We start from the raw sequence: 22,507 nt of genomic DNA on the forward strand, positions 1-22,507 counted from the left end.
TATTTGCAGCATTTTATTTAATGCGTGATTCGGTCTTTTTTAGAAGTTAGCTTAGAGGTAAAGTCCTTGCTGTTTAACTAATCTCTTCTGATATTAAACACCAGTATAGCTTCAGTTCAGCTCATCAAATGATTACCTGAAACTTCCCATTTTGTTAACTGTTTGTAGAAGGAATTCTGATTGGCTACTCTACACTGAATTATAACATGATTGCTTCATGCACTGTTGAACACTTCAGCTGTTTACTGTGAAATGTTCTATGGAATACCTGTACTTAAAATGTTTCTTGAATATTTTTTGAGATTTATACAGTTTAGAACACCTGTTGTGTTGTTAGATAAAAGCACAGTAAGGTATTTAGTGAGCTATATAATAGTAAGTATATCTGAAAATAGTTGCAGGCATTAAAAGAATTTCTAGTTTTTTTAAATTGTAGCTTATAAATACATGAACTTTATAGCAATATATTGATCCTAAAATTTTTGTAAGTGTGCTTGAGAGCAGACTGGATGTGGAAAAATAAATAGAACTTACAGCAGTATTGTAGATGTGTGATCAACTTTTGATATACACAAAAAAATTCTTTCTAATTTAAAACATTAGTTTCCCTCTCTTTTTCTCCTACTTCACAGTTTCAATAATTTAAATGAAGATGGTGCTTTGCCTGATAATATTTTTCAAAGGTGTCATAGTTTCCTCAGAGTACAGTGCATGAGTACAGTGCACTGATACTGAGATTGTAGCTGACAGGATTGTAACTTTAACTTGAATGAATGATTAGTTTGCCTAGAGGACAGGGTATAAATTAGAAGGGATTTGCTTGAAGACCTCAAGGATTTCATCTTTCTAACACAGTTTGCAAATTTTTTTTTTAATATTTTAACATATATATTAGAAAGACATATTAGTGAGAATCATACAATAGGGAACCATGTTAGTCATTGTTTTCTTTGCAAAATAAATATACTTAATAAGTTTTTATTGCCATATCTGCAGTAGAAATACCCATGTATTCCATGTATTCTAGAATTAGACTTGAAGTTAATTCATATTTTAGAGCTTGTCATGAGGCACTTACAAATTCTTAGTACATTTCCAGTGCTGCAACCAATTGCAATTTGTTTTGTCAAATTTCATATTTATTTCTAAAGAATTTTATTTCTCCTTCTGTTAATAATCCATAATTAAAATCCTATTCTTAAATCACAGGCCTAAAACCAGTATCAGCCCCTAAGAGCCTCTGGCATTCCTCAGGGCCAAAAGGAGAGCAGAGTGTGAGGTTGCCTGCAGAGGATTCGTGCCTGCTTGCTGTTACTCTTTAGTGATCAGCTGAGACTGGGCACTACTGCCAGAAAGCCAAAGGCTGTCATGGGTGGGGGGAGGGTTCTTTACAGTTTTTTCTTTTTCTTTGCTTAACTTTTCTGGAATGAACTTTATTTAAATGTATTTATCTCAGGCTGTGGGTAGATTTTCTGCTGTCCTTTTTAACCCCATTACATGATGTATTGTGAAATATGCCCCTGTCACCTTCCTGTGCTAAAAAGCCAGGGTCTCAGCCAATTTGTGGGATTTTTTTTTAACAAAGTAGTAATTCTTACTTACCATTCTGAAAGATCAGCTGGCAAATGTGCTAATGAAAACTCTAAACATTTAGAGTTTGTGTACATTTAGAACTGAATATTAAGAACATCCGTAAAGTAATCTCTTGCTTCAGTTTTCCCACATTTGCATTTGTGTTAAACATGAAGAATTGTGTTGTTATTCAAAATATAAATGATACTGAAACTGAGCACAGATTGTGATGCAAATGCTTCTTGGTGTTTTGAAGAAACAGCAAGAGCCTTTGCAGCTGCTCTTTTCTGGAAAACAAACATTCTGCCTCACAGCAGAATGGTCTTTCAAAACTGGAATAAACAAATACACATTGTTCTGTGTGATGTTTAAAAGATGGTTTTGATAGAATAAGAAGACAATGAGAAGTGGTACTGAAGTCCTGCTGCATGGAACGACTGCCTGGCCTACATCTTGTGATTCATGGCATAGGTGTAGATTGTCATGAGTATTTGCAAACTTTTCTCTTGTCCCTTTGACTTTTTTTTCAGTGTATTTATGTAAAGGACACTCGCTTAAAATTGTTTTAGGAAGTGTGAAATTACCAGAAATTCAGCATAAACCAATTTTCCCTATTACAGGGAAAACACATTTTTTGTAGCACCAGCACAAGTTTTGGTACTGGATGAGAACAGTTAAGTGTTTCTGCTACATTACCTACTGTTCATCTTGCTCAATCCTTTGTGTATTCTGTAAGTAAGAGGAAAAGCTGTGCCTTTTTTTTTCCCCTCCATATTGCAGAATGCCACGACCAAGTGTGGGGATTTCCCATGTGTCAGTACTTGAAGGACAAAGGCTGGTGCTGTGGTCGCAATGCCAGGATGTCAGCATGCTTGGTATGATTCCCCTTCCTTTCTTTTTCCTGCCGAGGGCTTTGTCCAGATGTTTCAGGATTCATTGTTTTTGGCTTCCAATCCTAAAGCCATGACTTTAATCCAAGAATCTACAGAATAACATCATTAATGTTGTAAGCATGATGAATTATATCTAAAAAAAATAGTATTGACCTTCCAGCTTTATATATTTTATACTTGCTGAAGGCATGAAAAAATGAGTATTGATAGAAATGTATTTTAAGAGTGGACAGAAAGGCCAAAACTTTGCTGAAACCTAAAAAAGGTAACCCCTCAGGATAATAGTTCTTGGCCAAGGACTGAGGGGGAAACAAGGTAATTGTAGAAGGATTGCAATCAGTAAGTCCCCCAATGCCTTCATGATTCATAATATTGAATGTTCTGGCTGTTTAAAACCTGAACAACCTTGCCTATTCCGAAAACTAGAGGAGCTCTAAAGTCCATGTGTCTTAAGAGTCTGGAAATGTTTTTTTAACATTGCACCAAGAGATGAAGTACTTCTAAGGACTTAGCCTCATCAAGATAGGATGATGGGCTGTTGTCTAATTTGAAAAAACAGGTAGGTACTGAAAATTTTGACCACTCTTTCAGTTAGAAGACCACTATTCCTTCCCTCTATTAATTTTTAATTTTTGGTATCCAGATAAATCACATCAGGTTCTGTCTAGGCTCTGCTGCTAGCTTTGTACCGCTGTTACAGAGAAGAGCATAGACTACAGACTCAGTGTAGACTAATGTATGGAGGTTATGTAAACTTGAACTACCACGATAATTAAATGCTATCAGGAGAAAATATAGGAGGACAGTTGTTTAGTATCCATAAGGCTTAAATGTGTTACCCTTGGCAAAGTAAAATAAAAGAATTGTTCATTTTAGAGATGTAGCTGTAAAACTTAGCACAAGAAAAGTGCTTTCTAAAGGGATTTGCCTTTTCTCTTTTTCTCGTCAGTGTCATACAATACCAGTCCTTCCTCAGCTGACACATTAGCTGTTTCCTCTCCTCTTCCATTTCTTTTGGAAAGAAAAAGGTTGGGCTGTTTTTCAGCAATGGTAGGAAGATAAATTTTGTAAGCAAATGACCCCCAAGAGAGTACTGATCGTGCTATATATATCTATTTTAGATGTCTCAGAAATCACAGCAGTTTGGCAATTAAAAACCTTTTGTTTGAATATTCACAAAAGGCAGAGTTCTCCTGTGTAATTAGATACTTCTACTGTTATGTCTGTAATTCTCTATATGCATTTTTCATGACTGGCATTTTCCTTGCCATGTAGGAGGTACAAGGGAGCCAGCACAGAGCCACTAAGCACCCACATTTCTAGGGCTAATGGCTGGTTAGCAGAAAGTCTGCTGAGCAATGATACTCAGAATTCAAACTGGTTGAAGTGCCAAGTGCCAGAGGTGTTGGGCAAGAGTTCCAGTTTCAGACCCTTACAATACGTGTTGGAACCCATATCCATCTCCTCGGCAGCAGCAGATAGATGCTGCTATGAGAGCTTACACAGCAAAGGGCAAACCTGACAGCTGGCCAGAGCCGTGGATGGAGGAGTGGCAACTACACTGACTGTGTTTGAAGAGCAGTCAGAAATACAAGATCAGTTCTACAACAAGGAGAAGGAAGACTGGGTGGTTGTATAACAAGCAGTCTTATTTACTGTAGTGAAGTTAGGGGACTAAAGGTGATGACGATCTGTAAGTGGCGAGGCATTTTTGGTTTGCTACCTAATTTGATATCGTATCAGATAATCAGATACTGTGGTTTTGTCTTCATTTCTACTGTGATCTTTAACGCTCTATTGAAATTTTGTAGGCACACTATCTTTTCAACTGTGAAAGAATATTCCACGCTTCTGGTTATTTGTCATTCTTTGTCACTATGAATCATCAAATCAAGTAGTCTCACACCTACGTCAGCATTTATAATGCGAAGAATCTAGTTAAAAAAAATGCAACAGTATTTTAAACTGCAGTCTCTCTGAAGTTACTTTACTTGACTCTATATCAGCAGTTCAATTTTTCTGAGTACTAGTGATTGAAATTAGTATTGTCCATAGAGCTAGTATTTACTTTAAAGTAATTAAATATGAATAGTGAATTGTTTGTATTTCAGTAGGACTAGATTCAAGAAAAATGCATTTGTTTTTAGCACATTCACAGAAAGTAATCCTCTGAAATTCCTATACAATACAAAGAAAAACAAGCACATTTTCCATGTATCTGTTTCCACACAGTTGGATGTCATTGCTTGTCCTATAAATAAACCAAAATAACAGGAGTAGCTGCTTATGAGTGTCTAAAGGTATTAACACTTTAAAGTGTGCAAGCTCATGTTATGTCACACCACTAATCTTTTAAAATGTCGTCTCCTCTGGCTTTTATACAATGTGTTTATAAAATGTTATGATAAAGAATAAACATATCAGCAATTTAATTCCTTGACTCTTAAAGGCTTTGGAGCGAGTTGCAGTTGGCCAAATGGTAAGTAATATTGTTTATTTTAGCCATTCTGAGATAAAATGTGTTTTCCCCCCTTGAATGTTCATAATCCGTGGCCTTTTATTGAACTTCTGCATATCTGGAATCTCAAATACTGGCCTACACTGTGTCAAATCCTGATAGATAGCATGTGTCATCATGAAATTGCATTTTTATTGCTGTGGTTGTACTTAGTGAATCTGTTTTCTTTTGACAATTAAGAGTCTGAGAAAAAAAAAGCACAGCTTAAAATTTAAGGCATTAAACTACCCTTCCTAACATCCTTTGCTATCTTTCAGCTAATACATAAATTCAGTGCAGATGTCTTTCTGATATCCCTGGTTTGGATCACTCTATCCCAATGTTTTATCAACTAATGTAAAAATAGGCATTGTTATGACAAAAGCTTGAACCTGTTAAAAACATTATCATTCTCATTTTTAATCCCTGTATATTTTTTCCCTGTGAATATTTTGAATTATTGTTGTGCAAGTTATCCTTAAGGCATGGTTGGCACCAACTGTGCAAGTATTTAAAAGGCAAAGCTGAGAGACTTCTTTCCATATTCAGCAAGCCCACTGACCCCAGTAGTCTTTTTCTGTGAATTTTTAATTGTCAATCATTAACTATTTTTATGCAAACAGATTTTCCATAGACAAATATGTGAAATTTTCAGTATTTTTTTTTACATTAGTACTTTCTGCATGGTTCATACTACAGTCTAAGCACAGATGATTCAACTAGGGAATTGCTCCTTTTGTCTTTTAAACAACTTAGATAATTGTTATTTATTTGCATATTAGAATTTGGATCGTGAACAGTGTGTTTTATGGTTATGTTAGAATCTAACTCAAAACCAGAATTTTAACTGGATGCAGGAACATTAATAAATTGTCCTCTTAAATCTGGTATGACTGATCATAAAGTATACAACTCAATAAATAGTGAAGGAAGCCAATACTGGTTTTGTTACTCTGATCTTAATTTCAGTGCCAATTTTAAATCCTTGCTGTTCTAAAATTTTTTGCAGCTGCCTACGGAATCATTGTTTTATCGAGCTGTTCTTCAGGTTATTATAGAAGAAATTTATGGTGTCACCAAAAGGTAGGAAGCTCTGAATTCACAGAATACCAACCAAAGATTGGTCTGATTCTCTTCCACTTCTATGTTGTAGAGAAAGTAGGTTTTGGAAAGCAGAAGGATGTAGGAATCAGTCTCATCTGGTTGTATATACACATCAGTATTAAAATGCAAGATAGATTTGCTCATCCTAAATCCACATCATAAAAGTATTGCCCTTGCTTTACCTGTAGCTGAAATAGGCCCTCTTTGGTACTGGGTACATGGGTAAAGCACATCTTCACCTGAGGATACTCAGAAAATGCACTAAAAGGTTAACGCAGCCATGGGCTGCCCTGTCATGCAGAAGTCCTTTGAGCTTTGATACTGCAGAAGGAAAAATGCATTTTCATTTGTCCTCAGAAAAACTGCTGACAGCTCAATGGCCATCACGGCTGTAAAGAGCTACTCACTGCCTGTGCCTACACTGGCAAGTCCTGCTTTCTTGTAGGAATGGGATTTGGAGAGCTGCTGCTGAGGACCTGACATCTGCATTATACTCTTTTGTGGTTGCAGTTGGATTAGATTTTATCTTATTGTGTGGGATGTATGCCTGTTAGCACTTGGAGCACATCCAGAAGCACACCTTCCAGTTTAATTTAGTTTGAAAATAACCCATTCTTGAGCTCTGATAATATTCCACAGTGTGAACCAAGGCATGAGAGGTGGGGAAAACCAGAAAATTCACTTCAGAAGTATACTCCTGATCTAAAATAAGTGTTAATGCAGATACCCTCAAAACTTTTGCTAGATGTAGTGTCAGCTTACTCTTCAGAAGGTCAAATTCCTGAAAGAAGAAAGGCTTCTTTATTTTAAAATTGCATAAAATATCACACAAAAAGTCATGGCTGCTTAATTGTAAAGAGAAGAAAAAGTGTGAGGTAGACTTTTCATTTTTTGAAGGAAGTATAATTTAAAGGGAGTAATTAAGATGATACTTTTGAAATTAATTCTATAGCTGCCTTGGGAAGACCTCTCTCACACCCATTGGTTTTTTTTCTGAGCATGGTGTTAAATGCCCATCTTCCTAGAAATGATGTAACAGCATAATCATTAACTGATTTTTAGACTGCATCAGCCTAAATGTTTAGGTGCATCTTAATATTAAGTATGACAACAGAAATTACTCTCCGTGAGTGAGGGACCTTGACAGCTAAACAGAATTAGAACTGCCACTTGAGTGAAATCTTTCTATTGACCTCAGATGTTAGTTCTAGGTTTTAGGTAAGGAGATAGGTTTTTACTAAGAATAAAGAGGAGGAGAAGTTTTAAACTAAGATAACTTCTGTCCAGATTTTTACTGAGAGGGTGGGTGGAAAGTGTATTTCTTGTTAAGTAATTCAGTAGCTGAAAATTCTGTACCTGAAAATTTAACTCCTACACTGCACATCTGGAAGAGGAATAACATTAGACTCAGTTAAGAAAGTGAATTCAGACTAAAAAAATCTTTGTGTGTTGTTTCTCCAAGATTCTTTAAACACAGAGAAGAGAACAAATACGAGTGGTCTTCTAGGATTCATTCTTCCTATATGTTTATTTAAGTTTTTGTGCACTATTTTAATGTATTTTTTGAAACAAACCACATTTTTGGCTGGCTTGAAATGCAAGCTGTTGAGTTGAGAACAGAACAGAATTCTGGCGTCATTTAGTGAAATAAAAATTGCAAGGATAAGAACACAGGGTAGCAAGCAAAAGTGGCATTTGCTCAGTCCAGTGGTTTGTGTTAAATAAATTACAGCAGCATTATAGTAGATTATGGAAGTATTATAGAAGTATAGAAGTATATTTTATGTCAATGGGAATAAGAATTTTGTCATTCATATAGGGAAATAAAAGTAGTGAAGAAATTAAAAAGAACCTTCATCTATATCTCAGATTTTTAGGTAAAATAATAACCTTGTTATAACCATAATACAGTTGCTGTGTCTAGAAGTTACTTCAAGTATTAGCTAGATTGTTTTAAGTGGAAGGGGGAAAAAGGGAAGTTGTTATTACTAACTTGGCAGTAGTAGCCATCCAACTGATTTATTTCTCCTGTTCAAAATATCTGAATTTCTGTTGTTGGATGTATAAAAGCCTACATCTCGGTACTGTATTTGCAGTGATCGACATGTTGGAAAAACCTTCTCCAAATCATCCTCCTTCGTAGATTATGTCAGAAGGTCTCTGAAAAAGCTGGAACTGGATGATTCAAAGGTGAGTCACTAATTAGAGACAGTACGAAATTGTTATATCCATATTAGTTCTTAAAGTCAGCACCACAATGCAATGTTTAAGCCATTGAGTTGATTTATGTTGTATATTGCTGTAAGAATAATATATTTGAAGACCTAATGCCTTTAAATTAGTAAATGTTAAGGAAATATATGAAGATTTTAAATAACTCAGAGAAAAATAAAGTAAATATAAAGTAGAGATTTAAAATATTTTTGAGATTTTATTTATGTTCTTGAGTATCTTAGTCTTAGTCCTACAACTGCTCAATTGGTCAACAGATGGCAACATAGCATTAGACATGACTGTGTGAAGATCACAACCATGTTGTGAGAACAAGTTGTGCAAAGGAGACACTAGGGAGTACTAGACAGATTGCTAACAAATTAAGTACAATCAAAGGAAAAGCAGGAGTGGCAAGCATGTAAAATATTTAAGGTAAATGTTGTTGTAGTCTCTGGTAAAGTAATGTTTAAAACCTGTAGTCAAAATGTCAAATCACTTAAGATTTGCTAGGCACGTCAAAGCATGAACTAGGAGAAACAGGGAAAACCAAATAAGCAAGTAAATTCAAATGAAATTGGAATCATCCTGACAGCATTAATAAAAGGACTTATGCCTGAAGTTTACTGTATATTGAAAGGATTATATTTAATTCTGTAGTTAGCAAATCACATCTAACAAATGTAGTTACCTGTTGGTTTTTCTGTATGAATAGGCATTATTCATGCATTCACTTCACATAGAAGTAAAATTATGTCTTTCTTTGTGTGTGTACAGTCACCTAAAAGCAATAGTGCATTGTTTGTGCAATAATTAGTTCACAAGATCATTGGTTAAATCTGCTGGTGCAGATTTGTCACTGTTTTCTTTAAAATCAGTAAGCATAGGAAGTTTGTGTCAAGAGGTCTGATTTTAGGTATGTTGCCTTTTGCTAAAAAGGGTCTGGATAAATGCAAGTTGCCCTGAGACAAAGATGTCTGTCAACACTACTTCAAGCTGCATGTTTATGTGGTTGCTAAAGACCTGAATCAAGTAAATGCTCACTATTGCTCATGTTTCTCCTCATTTTATGTGCAGCTGGCTGCATACTGAAGACTGGATTTTATGCTGAAGTAAACAATATTATTTTTTTATTTCCCAGCTATATTGAAATCTGCAGCAGCACAAAACTAGTTCTATTTTGATACTACTGGGAGGAAAGTTGTTACTGCTCCCTCAACAGCAGTTCTGACCCTGCAGTTTTCATGGTGGAGTCAGCACTACATCTACACAATATTGGAGAATGTGTTAAATTCCTCTCTTCAGAAAAAAAAATACTTACATAGCTAGAACTGTGATGCAACCTAAACATTTGCTCTGAAAGACAACAAAAATCAAAGAGAAATTCATGCTGGGTTTGTTTTTTAGCTTTATTTAGAAATGAACAAAAGAGCAGCTGTACTGCATAGACCAAAAGTCTACTTTGTCTCTGGCAGTGGACAAAAACTGATGCCTTGGGGAGAATATAAGGTGGGAGTAAGCATATATGAAGCATACTTCCAGAATAATCCAAAATGTTCTTGTCATTCACAAAAAAAAAAAGGGAGGCAATCATTGTCTTAATGCATAAATTTATTTAGGTTGTATTAAAAAAGCAGCTAAAACTTAGTGATACTGTGTAATGCAACCAGAGAACTATGAGAAAAAATCGTTTCCATATGGGTCTCTGTTTTACACATGCAAGATATTTTCTAAAAAACAGAAGTCAAGAAACTGCAAGTCTCCAGTCTTTTACTAGGCTTATCAGAATATTAAAAATAATTTCATCTCTGTATGATAATAAAAGTACTGGAAAGGAAAATAGAGGGGTAAAGGCACTGTTTCCCTGCCAGGGTTTGGTAGTTTGTCATGTATGGTAAAATCTTAGATGGTTTTGATCACTGTAGCTGAATCTGTACTGCGGGATGTAAACATTCTTCCAAACTTAATGGTTCATGATAAGGATCACAGCTGCTTCCTTTATACACACCATTACCTCTGTTTCTGATCAAAAGGTAGCCCCTGGTGCAATCCAGTCATTTTCCAGTCTGGACAATTGTGGAGGCAGGATAAAGAGTGCAAGTATATAAAACACCTAACCTGCCCTGATACTCATTTTTGTAAGTTTCTGCCTTTTGGTAAATACTACACTGATGAAGACTCATCAGGTGTAATTATCCAAATTCTAAGGAATTTTGGGTACGGGTTTTAAGTAAAGATTGGTTCCTGAATCCTGCCAGTAATTCATGTGAAGAAACCCCTCTGCTTCTTTCCTTTGTGGAATAGATGTGAAGTCCTTTGCTTATGTGAAGCAAGAACCAGACTCTTTATAAAAAGAGTCTTAATCAGAAATGAGTTAGAGTGAGACAACATAGTAAAAGTTTTTCTACCAAAAAAAAGAAAGAAAAGAAAAGCACAAATAATATCAATAACCTAGGGCCATTCATTGTTAAGGGTTACTGTGCAAGGACTAAAGTTTCCAATGAAGTGAGCCAAAATAATTTCCTCTATTCATGGTGTTTCCTGTCAGTGTTGAAGAGCCTGTCAATTAAACAGATGCAAATGAATTTTTTTTTCTGCCTTTTGGTACAGGACCATTCCCTTCACACATCTCTTCACCTCAGTAGTAAAAATGAGATATAAGCCATGACTACTGAATTTCTGACAAAACATTCTCATTTTGTGAGGGCAGAGAGAAGTCTTTTAGGGTGAGCATGTTGCTTCACAGGTATGGCTATATTGCTTATAGCTTCAGAGTTAATGGAATTTCTTTGTGGGCCATGAACTTTAATGATTGTCTAGTTCCAACCCCCCTGCTGGGGGGCAGGGACACCTTTCCCTAGACCAGGTTGCTGAAAGCCCCATCCAGCCTGGCTTTGAACGCTGCCAGGTATGGGGCATCCACAGCTTCTCTGGGCAACTTGTTCCAGTGTCTCACCACCCCCATAGTGAAGACTTTCTTCCTTATGTAATCTAAACCTATCCTCATTCATTTTAAAGGCATTCCCCCTTGTCCTATCACTACATGCTCTTGTAAAAAGTCCCTCTCCAGCTCTCTTATAGGTCCCCTTTAGCTAATGGAAGGTGCTTTAAGGCCTCCTCAGAGCCTTCACTTCTCCAGGCTGTGCAGCCCCAATGCTCTTAGCCTGTTGGGCACAACTCTTTGAGTGCAGCCATTCTGCCAATTCCTTATCCACTGAGTGGTCCCCAGTTTAGAGAGGAGGATGTCAGGTGGGATAATGTGAAATGTTCTGCACAAGTCCAGGTAATGATGTCAGTTGCTCTTTCCTTATCTACCAATGCTGTAACCCCCTCATAGAAGGCCACCGGATTTGAAGGCACAGTTTGCCATTAATGAAGCCGTGTTGGCTCTCACCAATTACCTCTTTATTTTCTATGTGCCTTAGCACAGTTTCCAGGAGGACCTGATCCATGATCTTGTCAGGCATCAAAGTGAGACTGACTGACCTGTAGATCCCCAGTCTTTCACTTTTTCCCTTTTTGAAAATGTGTTATGGGTTATGTTCCCCTTTTTCCGTGGGAACTTCACTAGGCTGACATGACTTCTCAAATATACTGGATTGTGGCTTAGCAGCTTCATCTGCCAGTTCCCTCAGGACCTACAGACACATTTCATCAGGTTCTATGGACTTGTGTGTCTTCAAGCTCCTAAGATGTTTTTTGAGCCTCATCTTCTTGTACAGTGAGCAGTTCTTCATTTAATCAGTCCCTGCCTTTGTCTTCTGCAACTCAGGTGGGGGGGCTGAAACACTTGCTGGTAAAGATTCAATCAAAGAAGTTGTTGAGTATCTCAGCATTCTCTGTAAGCTGTGTAAGCAGTCATCTGTTCTGGAGAGGGCACACATGTAGCCAGTGTAGCTACAGAAGCTTTTCTTGTTGCTCTTGATGTCAGTCAAGTTTAGTTGTCAGAGCTTTATCTTTCCTAACCTGATCCCTGGATACTTGGACAATATCTCTGTATTCCTCCCTGGCTACCTGTCCTTGCTTTCGCTCTTGGTAGTCTTCCTTTTTGTTGTTTAATTTGGCCAGGAGATCATTGTTTATCCATGCTGATCTCATGGTATCTTTTCCTGACTTCCTCTTTAAGCTTGGAGAAGGTAACCCTTGAGTATTAACCAGCCTGCATGGGCCCGTTTTCCCTCCAGGGCTTTATGCCATAGTACTCTGTCAAACTGATCCCAGGAGTCTGCTCTCCTGAAGTCCAGGGTAATGAACTTGCTGTGTGCTCTCCTTGCTGCCCCACGGACCTTGAATTCCACCATTTAATGGTCACTGCAGACCAGGCTGCCCGTGGGCTTCACATTCCCGATGAGGCCTTCCTTGGTGGTGAGAATAAAATCCAGCATTGGCTCCTCTATCTCATGGAAAGGAAGTTCTCATCAGTGCATTCCAGGAACCTGCTGGGTTGCTTAGGCCCTGCTGTGCTGTGCCTCCAACAGATACTGGTGTGGCTGAAGGGCCCCATGACGACCAGGGCTTGTGAATGTGCAGCTGCTCCTTTCTGCTTGCACAGGGCTGCAGTAACTGGTCTGGATACATACCAAAGCAGTATTTTATTCCTGATAGACTCTGTGTTGTACAGATAGAGCATTAAGGGTCACATAGCTTTTGGAGAAATTCCTTCTATCCAAAGATTTTTCCCTTTTATTCACCATTTTACCTAACTTAATATGAGTGAGGGACCCTCTTTTGGGAGAATGGAGCATTCATCCTGTACTCTCTCCTAGGGTAGCTAGCCCTTCTGATACTTGTTAGCCTTTTTGCTTTCAAGCAGCGAGAGCACTTCCTTCCTCTTCAGCTCGGAACATGTTTCATCTGTTTGTAGCTGCTTTAAAAATGCATTTAAAATTAAGCCTCTTTATTAACACCTTTGCTTGCTGCTTAAGGCAATGAGTGCTACAAACAGCAAAAGTCCTCATGTAAGTGTCTATGTATTTCTAGAGTTTTTAGGAAAGAAAACTCAAAAGTCTTTAGGTTTCCTGATGTCCTGTTCTTACTGGGGTAGATTAGCAAAAGACCTTTCATAGGGCCTAGCTTAAGGTGATTAAACGGAGAAAGTGCTTACAAAGCTAAGGCCTGGATGTGTCTGACAGACTTTGGGATCTGTTGACTCGGTGCTTTTGCAAACTCCAGACTATTTAATTTTGAGTGTTAAAGCTGGTAGACAATACTGAAATCAGAATTTGTGCAAAAATACTTCTTTTTTCTTCACTAATTGCTTATTTTTTGTCAGACAAGTTTGGATTTTTTAGTTTTGATAAGTGGAGATGGATTTCTCTTAGCTTCCCACAGACTGTCCTTGACTTGTAAATTCTCCTCAGCAGTGACTAGTGGCATATCATAAAATGCAGTTTGCAAATGAAGGGAGATAACATGAAGCTTACTGTGTGGCTTAATTTTGCTCTTGTTTTATAAAGTCTTGAAAAGCCACTCACTTAAGACTGGGAAACTGTCAGTAGTGGAATTGTGTAATACATTAAGACATGAACTAACCTGAATATATGCAACTGTACTGGGAATTAAAAAGAATTTTTGCAGAAATTGGGGAAGAGAGGGACTTCTAGCCTGAGATTTCTTATGACCTTAATGTCTACCTGTCATAGGTTACCAAACCACTACACTACCCCACAGCCAATGTCAGTGTGTATATCTTGAAATGACAGTGACTATCTGAAACTGGTTGGTCTTTACTAAGAACATTTATAATTTTGATACTTTTTATTGTGTTCAGCCATTGGGCAAACAATGCCAAAGCCAAAACAATGCTCTCCACTTTCTCCTGAATCCTAAACCAGCAATTAACTGAGACTAAGCAGTCAAAAAATGAAGGTACTACATGGACTTACACACAATGCATTTTACAATTGCTGAAGAGTTGACTCTCTTCACTGTTTTCTTGGACAGAAGGAATTTCAGCTCACAGCTTTCCTGTTTCCTTTGTTAGTTAGGGAGGTACTAAATGACAGCTCAGGTAATACTTGCATAGCACTCTATAAAGTGTAAGCACATAATGCTGTTTTTAAGCATAACTGTTTTTCAAATAGACAAAATACTATCCCAATTATGGTACTGTAGCAATTTACTCTGACAAGGAGTCTTAAGAGATTTGTATCTCAGTTAGGTATAATTATAAATAATACAGATTGCATTCATTTGAAATGCATTTTAAATGAAGTTCTAAATAAACTTAAGTCTCTCGGCAATTTCATTATCTGTTTTACATTATTTTACAGTATATTACATTACAGTATTTTTAACTACCTTAGTTACAGAAAAGTTGTAAAATTTTCCATAAGGTATGTTCTCCCAAGTGTTTTGAACTGATCTAAGGCACTGCTCTGCTAGAAGGATTGCCTTACAGTTTTCTTGTACTCTCGTTAGTGTTCCTGATAGTGCTGGTACAGGAAGAGAGGAAACATGGAATTCTGTAGTCAGTGCAGGAAGAAGCAGTCCCTTTGAGGCAGTCAAGAGGAACTGCATCTGACAGACTGTGGAATAGCATCCTTAGGCTGTCTCTTCTCTGGAGGGCATGTGAAGCATTGGACAGTAAAAGAGACTTTCATTCTCTTTAGTCTAGAGAAGGATACAGCTCTGAAATAATGCTCTCTGAAGAAATGTGAAGTGTGGTGTCACTAATTGTCCCACACCTTGTGCCTGAGCATTTTCCTTTCAGCCTGTGCTCTTATCAGCATGCCTGTGGAGCTGCAGTCCAAGCTGGGTATGCTCAGGTGTGTGGTATCTCACGTGCTCTTAGGGCTCTGTGACAGTCTCACCTTGTTCACAACAGATCAGTCAGTCCTGTGGCTGGCTCATCTTCAGTGCCACCTCCAGCATATGGTATATAGGGTATAAATGGTATACCTACATGGTATAGTTACAATTAGGTCACTGGAGACCTTGCTAGGTCCTCTCAGTTGTTTCAGCTATTTGAGTGACCATATCAATCCACAAAAAAATCAGTTTAAAAGAAAGCTTGCACAACCATCACAATGCAAAGAGACGAGGCCCTTTTGTTCACAACGTGATAAAGACCAGGAGACATTGTAGCTGTATCAGGGAAGAAATACTGGCCAAAATGAAAGGAAGGTCACTCGAGTGTCAGTAACATAAGCTGGATTTTTGAGTGCAGAGTCATTATTAAGACAAATGCATGTATTTGAGTTTCTTCATGTTCATAGTATCAACATCATAATGTAAGAAAAAAGTTCAGTGCATATATATGAAGAATTTTTTTGGGGTACACAAATGAGTGACAATGCAGAGAACAATTGCATGGACAACTTCAATGGCTGAATAGGGCTTGCATTGCATGTGGAAGTACAATTCTTCTTCAAAAAGGCAAAGAGTAAACTACTCCTAGTTCACCTTGGAAGGAGAGCTGAAGGTTGTGTTGGGTACTAAAGGCAGGTGGAAAGCCATTGCAGTTTCAGACTAAGCCAGTGTTACCTGAGTTTTGTTTGTCTTCCTATAAACTGTGGCAAACTACCAGTTACCCTTTTCATGCCCTTCTCTACCAATGCTTTTCAAAGGACACTTTCTCTCTTTTCCAGCTGAGTTGTTGCATTGAATTGGTTCACTCACCAAACTTTCGTCTCAGGCACACTGTGGAGTAGCACCTAGTCTATCCATGACAGCAGGACGCATTCAGTCAGAATTTATAACAGGCAGGGAAGGAGTAGAAAAGCACATACTTGAGTATGGCAGTGTCCAAGAGACATTTTTGACCCACTTTTTATTTGCCAAACATTTCACAGCTTGTTTTCTTTTAATTTGAATGCTTCATCTTGAAAAATGGGGAAGGAACATAAAGGAAGCAAAAGCAGAAAGGCTTCAAGATCACATATTTTCAAATATAGATCTTTGTATTTTAATTCCAAATAGCCTGTAATTTCAAAAATCCATTATACTAAAACCCTATTAATACTCAGTTGAAACGAAAAGCTTATAGGGCAGAGGTTAAATAAACTCTTTTGTTTATTTCATGACTGATATATTTTAGTTAGTTTGACTGTTTAGAGGGGAAGAGAAAAACAAAAAGAACTCTAAAATATTTGCACAGCTTCACAGAAAATAAAACAGCAATAAGACCCAAAAAAATTCTTGTTAGTCCACATTAGTACTGCCAGATCAGCTACGCAGCCTTGCCTTTGCAGTTGGGAAAAAGTACTTTGTAAATTAAAAAAATATGACTGAAATACTACAAAAGGTTTTGTAATCTCCTCGTTTAAAGCAGAATTGGAATTATGCATCATTCCTGAAAATAATATTTGTAAGATTTTCTAAAAGCTTCCTGTGATGGAGACTGACAACCTTGCCAGTCCTTAATTAACCTCTAAGAGAAAATGTTTCTTCAAGTTTTTGGCTGATTTTTTTTTTCCTGTAATTCAAGCCCATTGGTTTTCACTCTATCCACTGCAGACACAGTGAACAAACTGTTCCCTACTTCTTGATGATAGCCTTGTAAAAGCTGTTATTATGCCCACTCTCAATTTTGTCTCATTTAGCCTGATCAGTTCCAGTTTTCTGAGTCTTTCTTCATAGGTCATGTTTTCTAGATCATTGATCTCTTTTAGGGCTTTTCAGACAGTTCATTTCTTTCTTTGAAATCTGATGCCCAAAAATGGATGCAGTATTCCAGCTAGAGCTTTTCCACTGCCAGAGTTGAAGGATTACTTCCTGTACTTTGCAGGCTGCTCTCCCATACATGTCACAGAATGGTGGTTGCTTTTTTTTGCAGTAGCACAACTGTGACTCTCAGCTTATGATCTGCTCTATCTTCCAGACTGTCATTTGGTGCTCCCCATCCTGAACAGCTGATTATTTCTGCCTGAGCCTAGGCCCTTCTGCTTTTCTGTACAGCGTTTCAAACTTCTTCTCTAAGCAATGCTCCAGTTTCTGAGTTATTTTAAGTTCTGGCAATGCCTTCATGTTGCACATTTGCAGACTTAGCTAATGTGTTTTCTGTTCTATTGTCTGAATTCTTAATGAAAATGCTGCATTCCATGATGGACCTCCAGCCATCATGTCCTTCTGGTTGCTCAGAGGCTCATTAGGAACCAATCTCTGGTTATAGTCATTCAGGCAGTTTTCACTCACTTTGTAGCACTTTAATCTGAAGCTTGTTTCCTAAATTTGCTTATAAAATTATTATGGAAAATGTTATCAAAAGTCTTTTTGAAATCAAAATATATGAGAAACAGCTGTTTTTCTCTGTCATGAATCCTTTTACCCTCCTTACAAGTGAAGTAGACTGACTTGTGATTTATTCTTCATGAATTCATGTTGATTATTACTCATTTGCTTATCTTTCAGTGTTTTTAAATTCTTTATTTGTTCAGTTTTTTCAGTGCATTGAATCTGAACTGTCTGCTCTATAATAGGACATATATCTGCTATCTGTCTGACATACTATGAGAACTTCTCAGTGACAATGAGCAATAGTTCTGAGGTCACTTCAGTCCCTTCCTGGCTGTCCCAGGATAAAGTTTATAATACACACCTGATTTGAAAACTTACGTATTTTTTTAATGTTTCCTGTTTTTTTTCCCTATTTTAGGCAAAGATTTTACTTCTTTGCAACTGGATTAGCCACATGCTCTCAGATGATTCTTCTGATAAAAGTGTACAAAAATGTATTAAGCACTTCAACTTTCCTAGTGTTTTGTCAGAGAGTCGTAGAATCATTTAGGCTGAAGAAGACTTTTAAGAGCAGCAATTCCAATAGTTAACTCAGCACTGCAAGTCCACCACTAAACCATGTCCCTCAGTGCCACATCTACACAGCTGTCAGAGCTGTTACTTTTCTGCTAAGTTTGGATTTGCTCATTCCATAGCCACAACAGAAAAGCCATACTGCAAAGCTCCCAGTGCTGCAGAAGTGCATCAGGCCTTTCAGCTCTGCTCTTCCCAGCAGCCTCCATCACCAATAATGCTGCAGACCTACTTCCCACTCCTTTGGCATGTTCCTTACGTGGCCAGCTCAAGTGTCTTGTTCAGTGTCCAGGACTGTGGTCAGCAGAGCAGACACATCGTGACTTTCAGATGTGGTGAGATGTGGTGGTCTGGCTGCCCTATAGAGAACACACTTTGTGAAGAGCAGTCATGGTCACAGCTGCAGCACCTGCTGGGCTGCACTGGCCAGCAAGGGCTGAAAAGGCTTAGTCAAGTTCCTGAACAGCCTTTGTATCAAATTCAGCCCCAAATCACAGCATTTACAGTCATGGTGGCAGTGCTGGCAATCTCACATTGGGTGATTGGGAAAAGAAGAGAGGGAACATGCAGTAGTTGAAATAGAAAAAGTTTTATTTTAAAGATGGGTAATTTTAGGCACAGGGAAACAAAGCATTATTTCCAGAATCCGATAGTAGGTTTTGGAATGTGAAATACCATCCATTTTGCTCTCACACCAGAGTTTAATTCTCAGCTATTTAAATAAATTTCTTGGGTGTGGGACTGAGGACCGGATAAGATACGTGGAAAGGAAATGAGAATGTTATCTCCACTTTACTGTGTAATTCTCATTTAAGAAAGGCTGGAGCTTTCTGAATAATGGATATATCTCAGTATTTCATGTCAATGGAAAATGCTGTGTGCAAAACAGTTCTTGTAAATTAGAACTGAGAAACTGCTATTGGAAAATTATTATAAATATTAGCAAAGTGCTAATTTCAAAAACAAAACATGGATTTCATTTTGTAGTGTGATTCTAAATTCTGAAGTTCTCTTGAAAAAGTAACTGGAATAACTCTGATATCCTTTTTTTTTAATCCCTTGCAGCTCCCAGACAGCTGTATCATGGATTACTATGAAAAGTACAAGCACAGAATGAATGAGCTTGAAGCATTTAATATGGTAAAAGTTATAGGATTAATACTATTACCTTGTATATATGTGCTAGTCTAGAACAAAGCCCTGTTAAGTTTTATGTGGAGGTGGACTGTCTTACACTGTGGTATGCAATCAAAAAAACAAAGCCGTTCCCCCTTCCATACTTTGGAGCGTATCCTATTCCAAAACTATATTAGGTGTAAGTAAAGTAATAAAGTGAACACATGGAAGATTCTTTTTCAAGAGGGACTATTGACTGGAAAATGGAATGTCAGTCTCCTTTTAAACCTAGACTGGTCTCCATGCAGTTATTTCATAAAAAACTCTTTTTATTAAAATTCATTATTTCCCTCTTTAAAATTGGTCTGCTACATTTAATATTATTTTCTTGTTGGACAGTGTCTGAAAACCAACCAAATAACATTGTTCCCTGAATTTATGGCATTCCGTGTATTTTTGGTCTTTAATATAAACTGGTTTTGAAGATGTCCATCCCATAGGGAAAATTAGCAAGGTGACATTTGTACAACAAAACCTCTAAAAAATGATTGACCTTCGTGGAATTGTTCTGAGGAAATGTAGCCATTTGGAAGTGTATTGCCTGTCTTTCCCAAAAGGATTATTGTATCTAATCTTTCTTTCAGTTGAAGGTTGTTCTGGCTCCTTGCATAGAAGTTTTGATACTTCTGGATCGTCTTTGCTACCTCAAGGAGCAGGTATTTTTGCATTCTCTTTTATAATACCTAAAGGTTACATCACTGAAATGAGGTTATTTCAGTCAATTTATTACTGTGCAGACAAAAAGTCTCTGTTGCAGAATTATTATTCTCATCATATTTGCAAAAGTATAAGCATTCATTCCATTTAGTATAAACATATGCCCAACAGATGTTTTTGTTTTCAGCAAAGCAGCAACAGTAAAGTTTATGCTCTTTTAATTGTACGGTAATTACTAGTCAATAGACAATAAAAAATAAATTAATCAAATGTGCAACAAATCTCATTTTAGACAACATAATGAGATATTTAATAATTTAAAAAAATTTGGAAATGCTAAACAAACATTGTGCTGTTAATACTCGAACTTCCCATGAATGTGCTTTGGAACATATAATTCAAGAAATTTTGAATTAGATCCAAAATGTTTATGATTTTCTTTTACTGTTTCTTAATTAAGATCAATGATGAGAGAGGGTGCACTTTTTCCAAGTGTATGGGTCAGCTGAGGTGCATTTGACTCACATACAGCCTGGATAAATATTTTACAAGTATAGATCTGGGATATAATAAGTAAATGCTACTACATTTACTCCATGATGACTTCCATTACACTGCTTCTTCTAACACTAATTTTGAGCTTGGCCTGGTTAACCTGAAAGCAGTGGTAACATCTTTCACACAAATAATAATTTGCTAGGAGGAAGTGGTAGCATCTTCCAGCTTCTGCTCTGGGCCATGGTCAAAATAAAATTTTAAAATAAAGTTCAAACTCAATTCTTGTGAATAGCTGTGTTTTTCCACCATAAACCTTTCATTTTAACAGCTCCATTTTATCATAAGTAACTCACTTTATTCTTTGTCACAGTGCACTTGGAACAACTGAGCTGTAGTAAACGTATGCTTTTGTTCTAACTGGTATTTTTATAGAGAGGCAATTTGAAATATTTAAATAATGATGTATTTTCCCAAATGCCAACCAGTTAAAAATTGCATAGAGATCTGTATGATTTCCAAGATGGGAGATCAGACTTGCTGTATGTAGTTCTGCTTCACCTTTTCTAAATGTAATATATGCATGAATTTAATCTTGTACTGATTGATTTGAAAAATGTATTTAGGAAGAAAAATAGAAATTATAAAAGCCAAATGCAACGTGATGACCAGATCCAGCTGGCCTGATTCATTTGAAAAGTCAGTTAATTAGCTTCAGTAGTAGAATGTGCAATATAAAATGAGTATGACATGAGCCTTAATTTCTTTGCTCTAGTTCAACCAAAAAGCAAAGCTTTATTGGTGAAGGGGGTCGGAAGCTATCATTTGTTAGCACCAGAAATAATTTAATGACTTTAAAATACACCATGTTATGGGTGTCCTTTATTTCACAACAAACCTTCCCTGATTTTCTTATAAGTGGTTTTCCTGCTTTGCATTAGGATAATTATTTTTAGTTTCAATTTTTTATTTAGAAATGTGGACCTATTAGCATATCTTAGCTTATAAGTCAAACACATTTTTATGCACTTTAATTATATATCATTTCAGGAAAACATTGCCTGGTCTGGACTTGTGAAGTTATTTGATCCTGTGAAGTCCCCCAGATGCTATGCAGTTATTGCTCTGAAGAACCAGTCATGTTCTTAAGTGGAAGCAAATTGCAGAGAGATTGGAAATTCTGAACTGATACTGCTGTTTCCTCCCTTTTATTGCTATTTTTAATTGATTCCTCAAGTACAATGTTTGCTTTTCAGATGCAAAAGAAAAAAGTGCAATGCTTTTTTGAATCTTCAGAAATAAATATCTCCTTTATAAATATGATTTCTTCCTTATGTCAGTTACTAAACAATGTTGAATGTCTGACTTTATTATAAATGTTACAGCCCATACTATATGATTATTATTTAAAATAACATTATGTTTCTTCTTTTTAAGGTATTATGCTTGTGTATCAATATCCTTTCTCTTGATACTTCTAATCTCAAGATAACATTCTCAATTTTTACCAGTGCCTAGTATCAGCAGTCTCAGGCTAGGCTCATCTTTCTTCTTTTCTGGATTCAGATGGTGCAGAATATAAACAGAAAAGTAACCTGCACTGTAGACAAGAGGCTCACAGACTAAATAGGATCTTTGTACTTCTCTTCTTCAGGTCATCAGGACCAGCTTATTTATAGAGCAGTGTAGAAAAGCCTAAGTAGCGACTACCTGCAAAGGACAGTTTTATATTAACCCCTTCTTCCTTCAGGCATTTTCTTGGCATGCACTTGTTTGCCTGTCACTGTGAAAGAAAAAAATGTGTGCTTTAATCCAGTGGGAGATTTCCCAGTGCTTAAGAATCAGCTGCCCTGCTGGGGTTCACTCTGTAATCCTTGGGTTGTATTGGAAAGCCCTTATCTGGCTCAAATCTGTTGGGTGTAAATACTTGGGTACCCAAATGAATTGAAACTTCCTAGGCAGTTTCTTGTTAGCTGTGCTGCATTCATGAGTGAGAAATTTATTTGTTGATGCATTTATCTCAATGGGTTGCCTAATTAAGCTTGCAGATTTTCCATCAATTAAAAAAAAGAGAAAAGTTTCTTTTCTAAGTCCTAGTGCTTTTATTAGAATTTTCCAGCATATGTAAAATATAATTAGCTCCTAGCGCCCA

The 22,507-nt window shown here is 37.0% G+C and overlaps 1 protein-coding gene across 3 annotated transcripts in view; it reads left to right on the top strand.

Annotated features, from left to right (window-relative positions):
• METTL25 (methyltransferase like 25) overlaps positions 1–21,685 on the top strand; it is a 47,597-nt gene extending 25,912 nt beyond the window's left edge. Inside the window, exons 6-12 of one of the 3 annotated variants that reach the window (XM_068999784.1) lie at positions 2,353–2,447; positions 4,915–4,944; positions 5,972–6,045; positions 8,163–8,256; positions 19,093–19,167; positions 19,788–19,859; positions 21,406–21,685. In XM_068999784.1, the coding sequence (XP_068855885.1) occupies positions 2,353–2,447; positions 4,915–4,944; positions 5,972–6,045; positions 8,163–8,256; positions 19,093–19,167; positions 19,788–19,859; positions 21,406–21,504 (539 nt within the window). In that variant the 3' untranslated portion in view covers positions 21,505–21,685. The remainder of the gene's footprint in view (positions 1–2,352; positions 2,448–4,914; positions 4,945–5,971; positions 6,046–8,162; positions 8,257–19,092; positions 19,168–19,787; positions 19,860–21,405) is intronic. The other 2 variants (XM_068999791.1, XM_068999799.1) reach the window with 2 other exon arrangements.
• Positions 21,686–22,507: the final 822 nt, after the last annotated feature.

The sequence above is a fragment of the Aphelocoma coerulescens genome, chromosome 1A, assembly GCF_041296385.1.
Source record: "Aphelocoma coerulescens isolate FSJ_1873_10779 chromosome 1A, UR_Acoe_1.0, whole genome shotgun sequence".
NCBI lineage: Eukaryota > Metazoa > Chordata > Aves > Passeriformes > Corvidae > Aphelocoma > Aphelocoma coerulescens.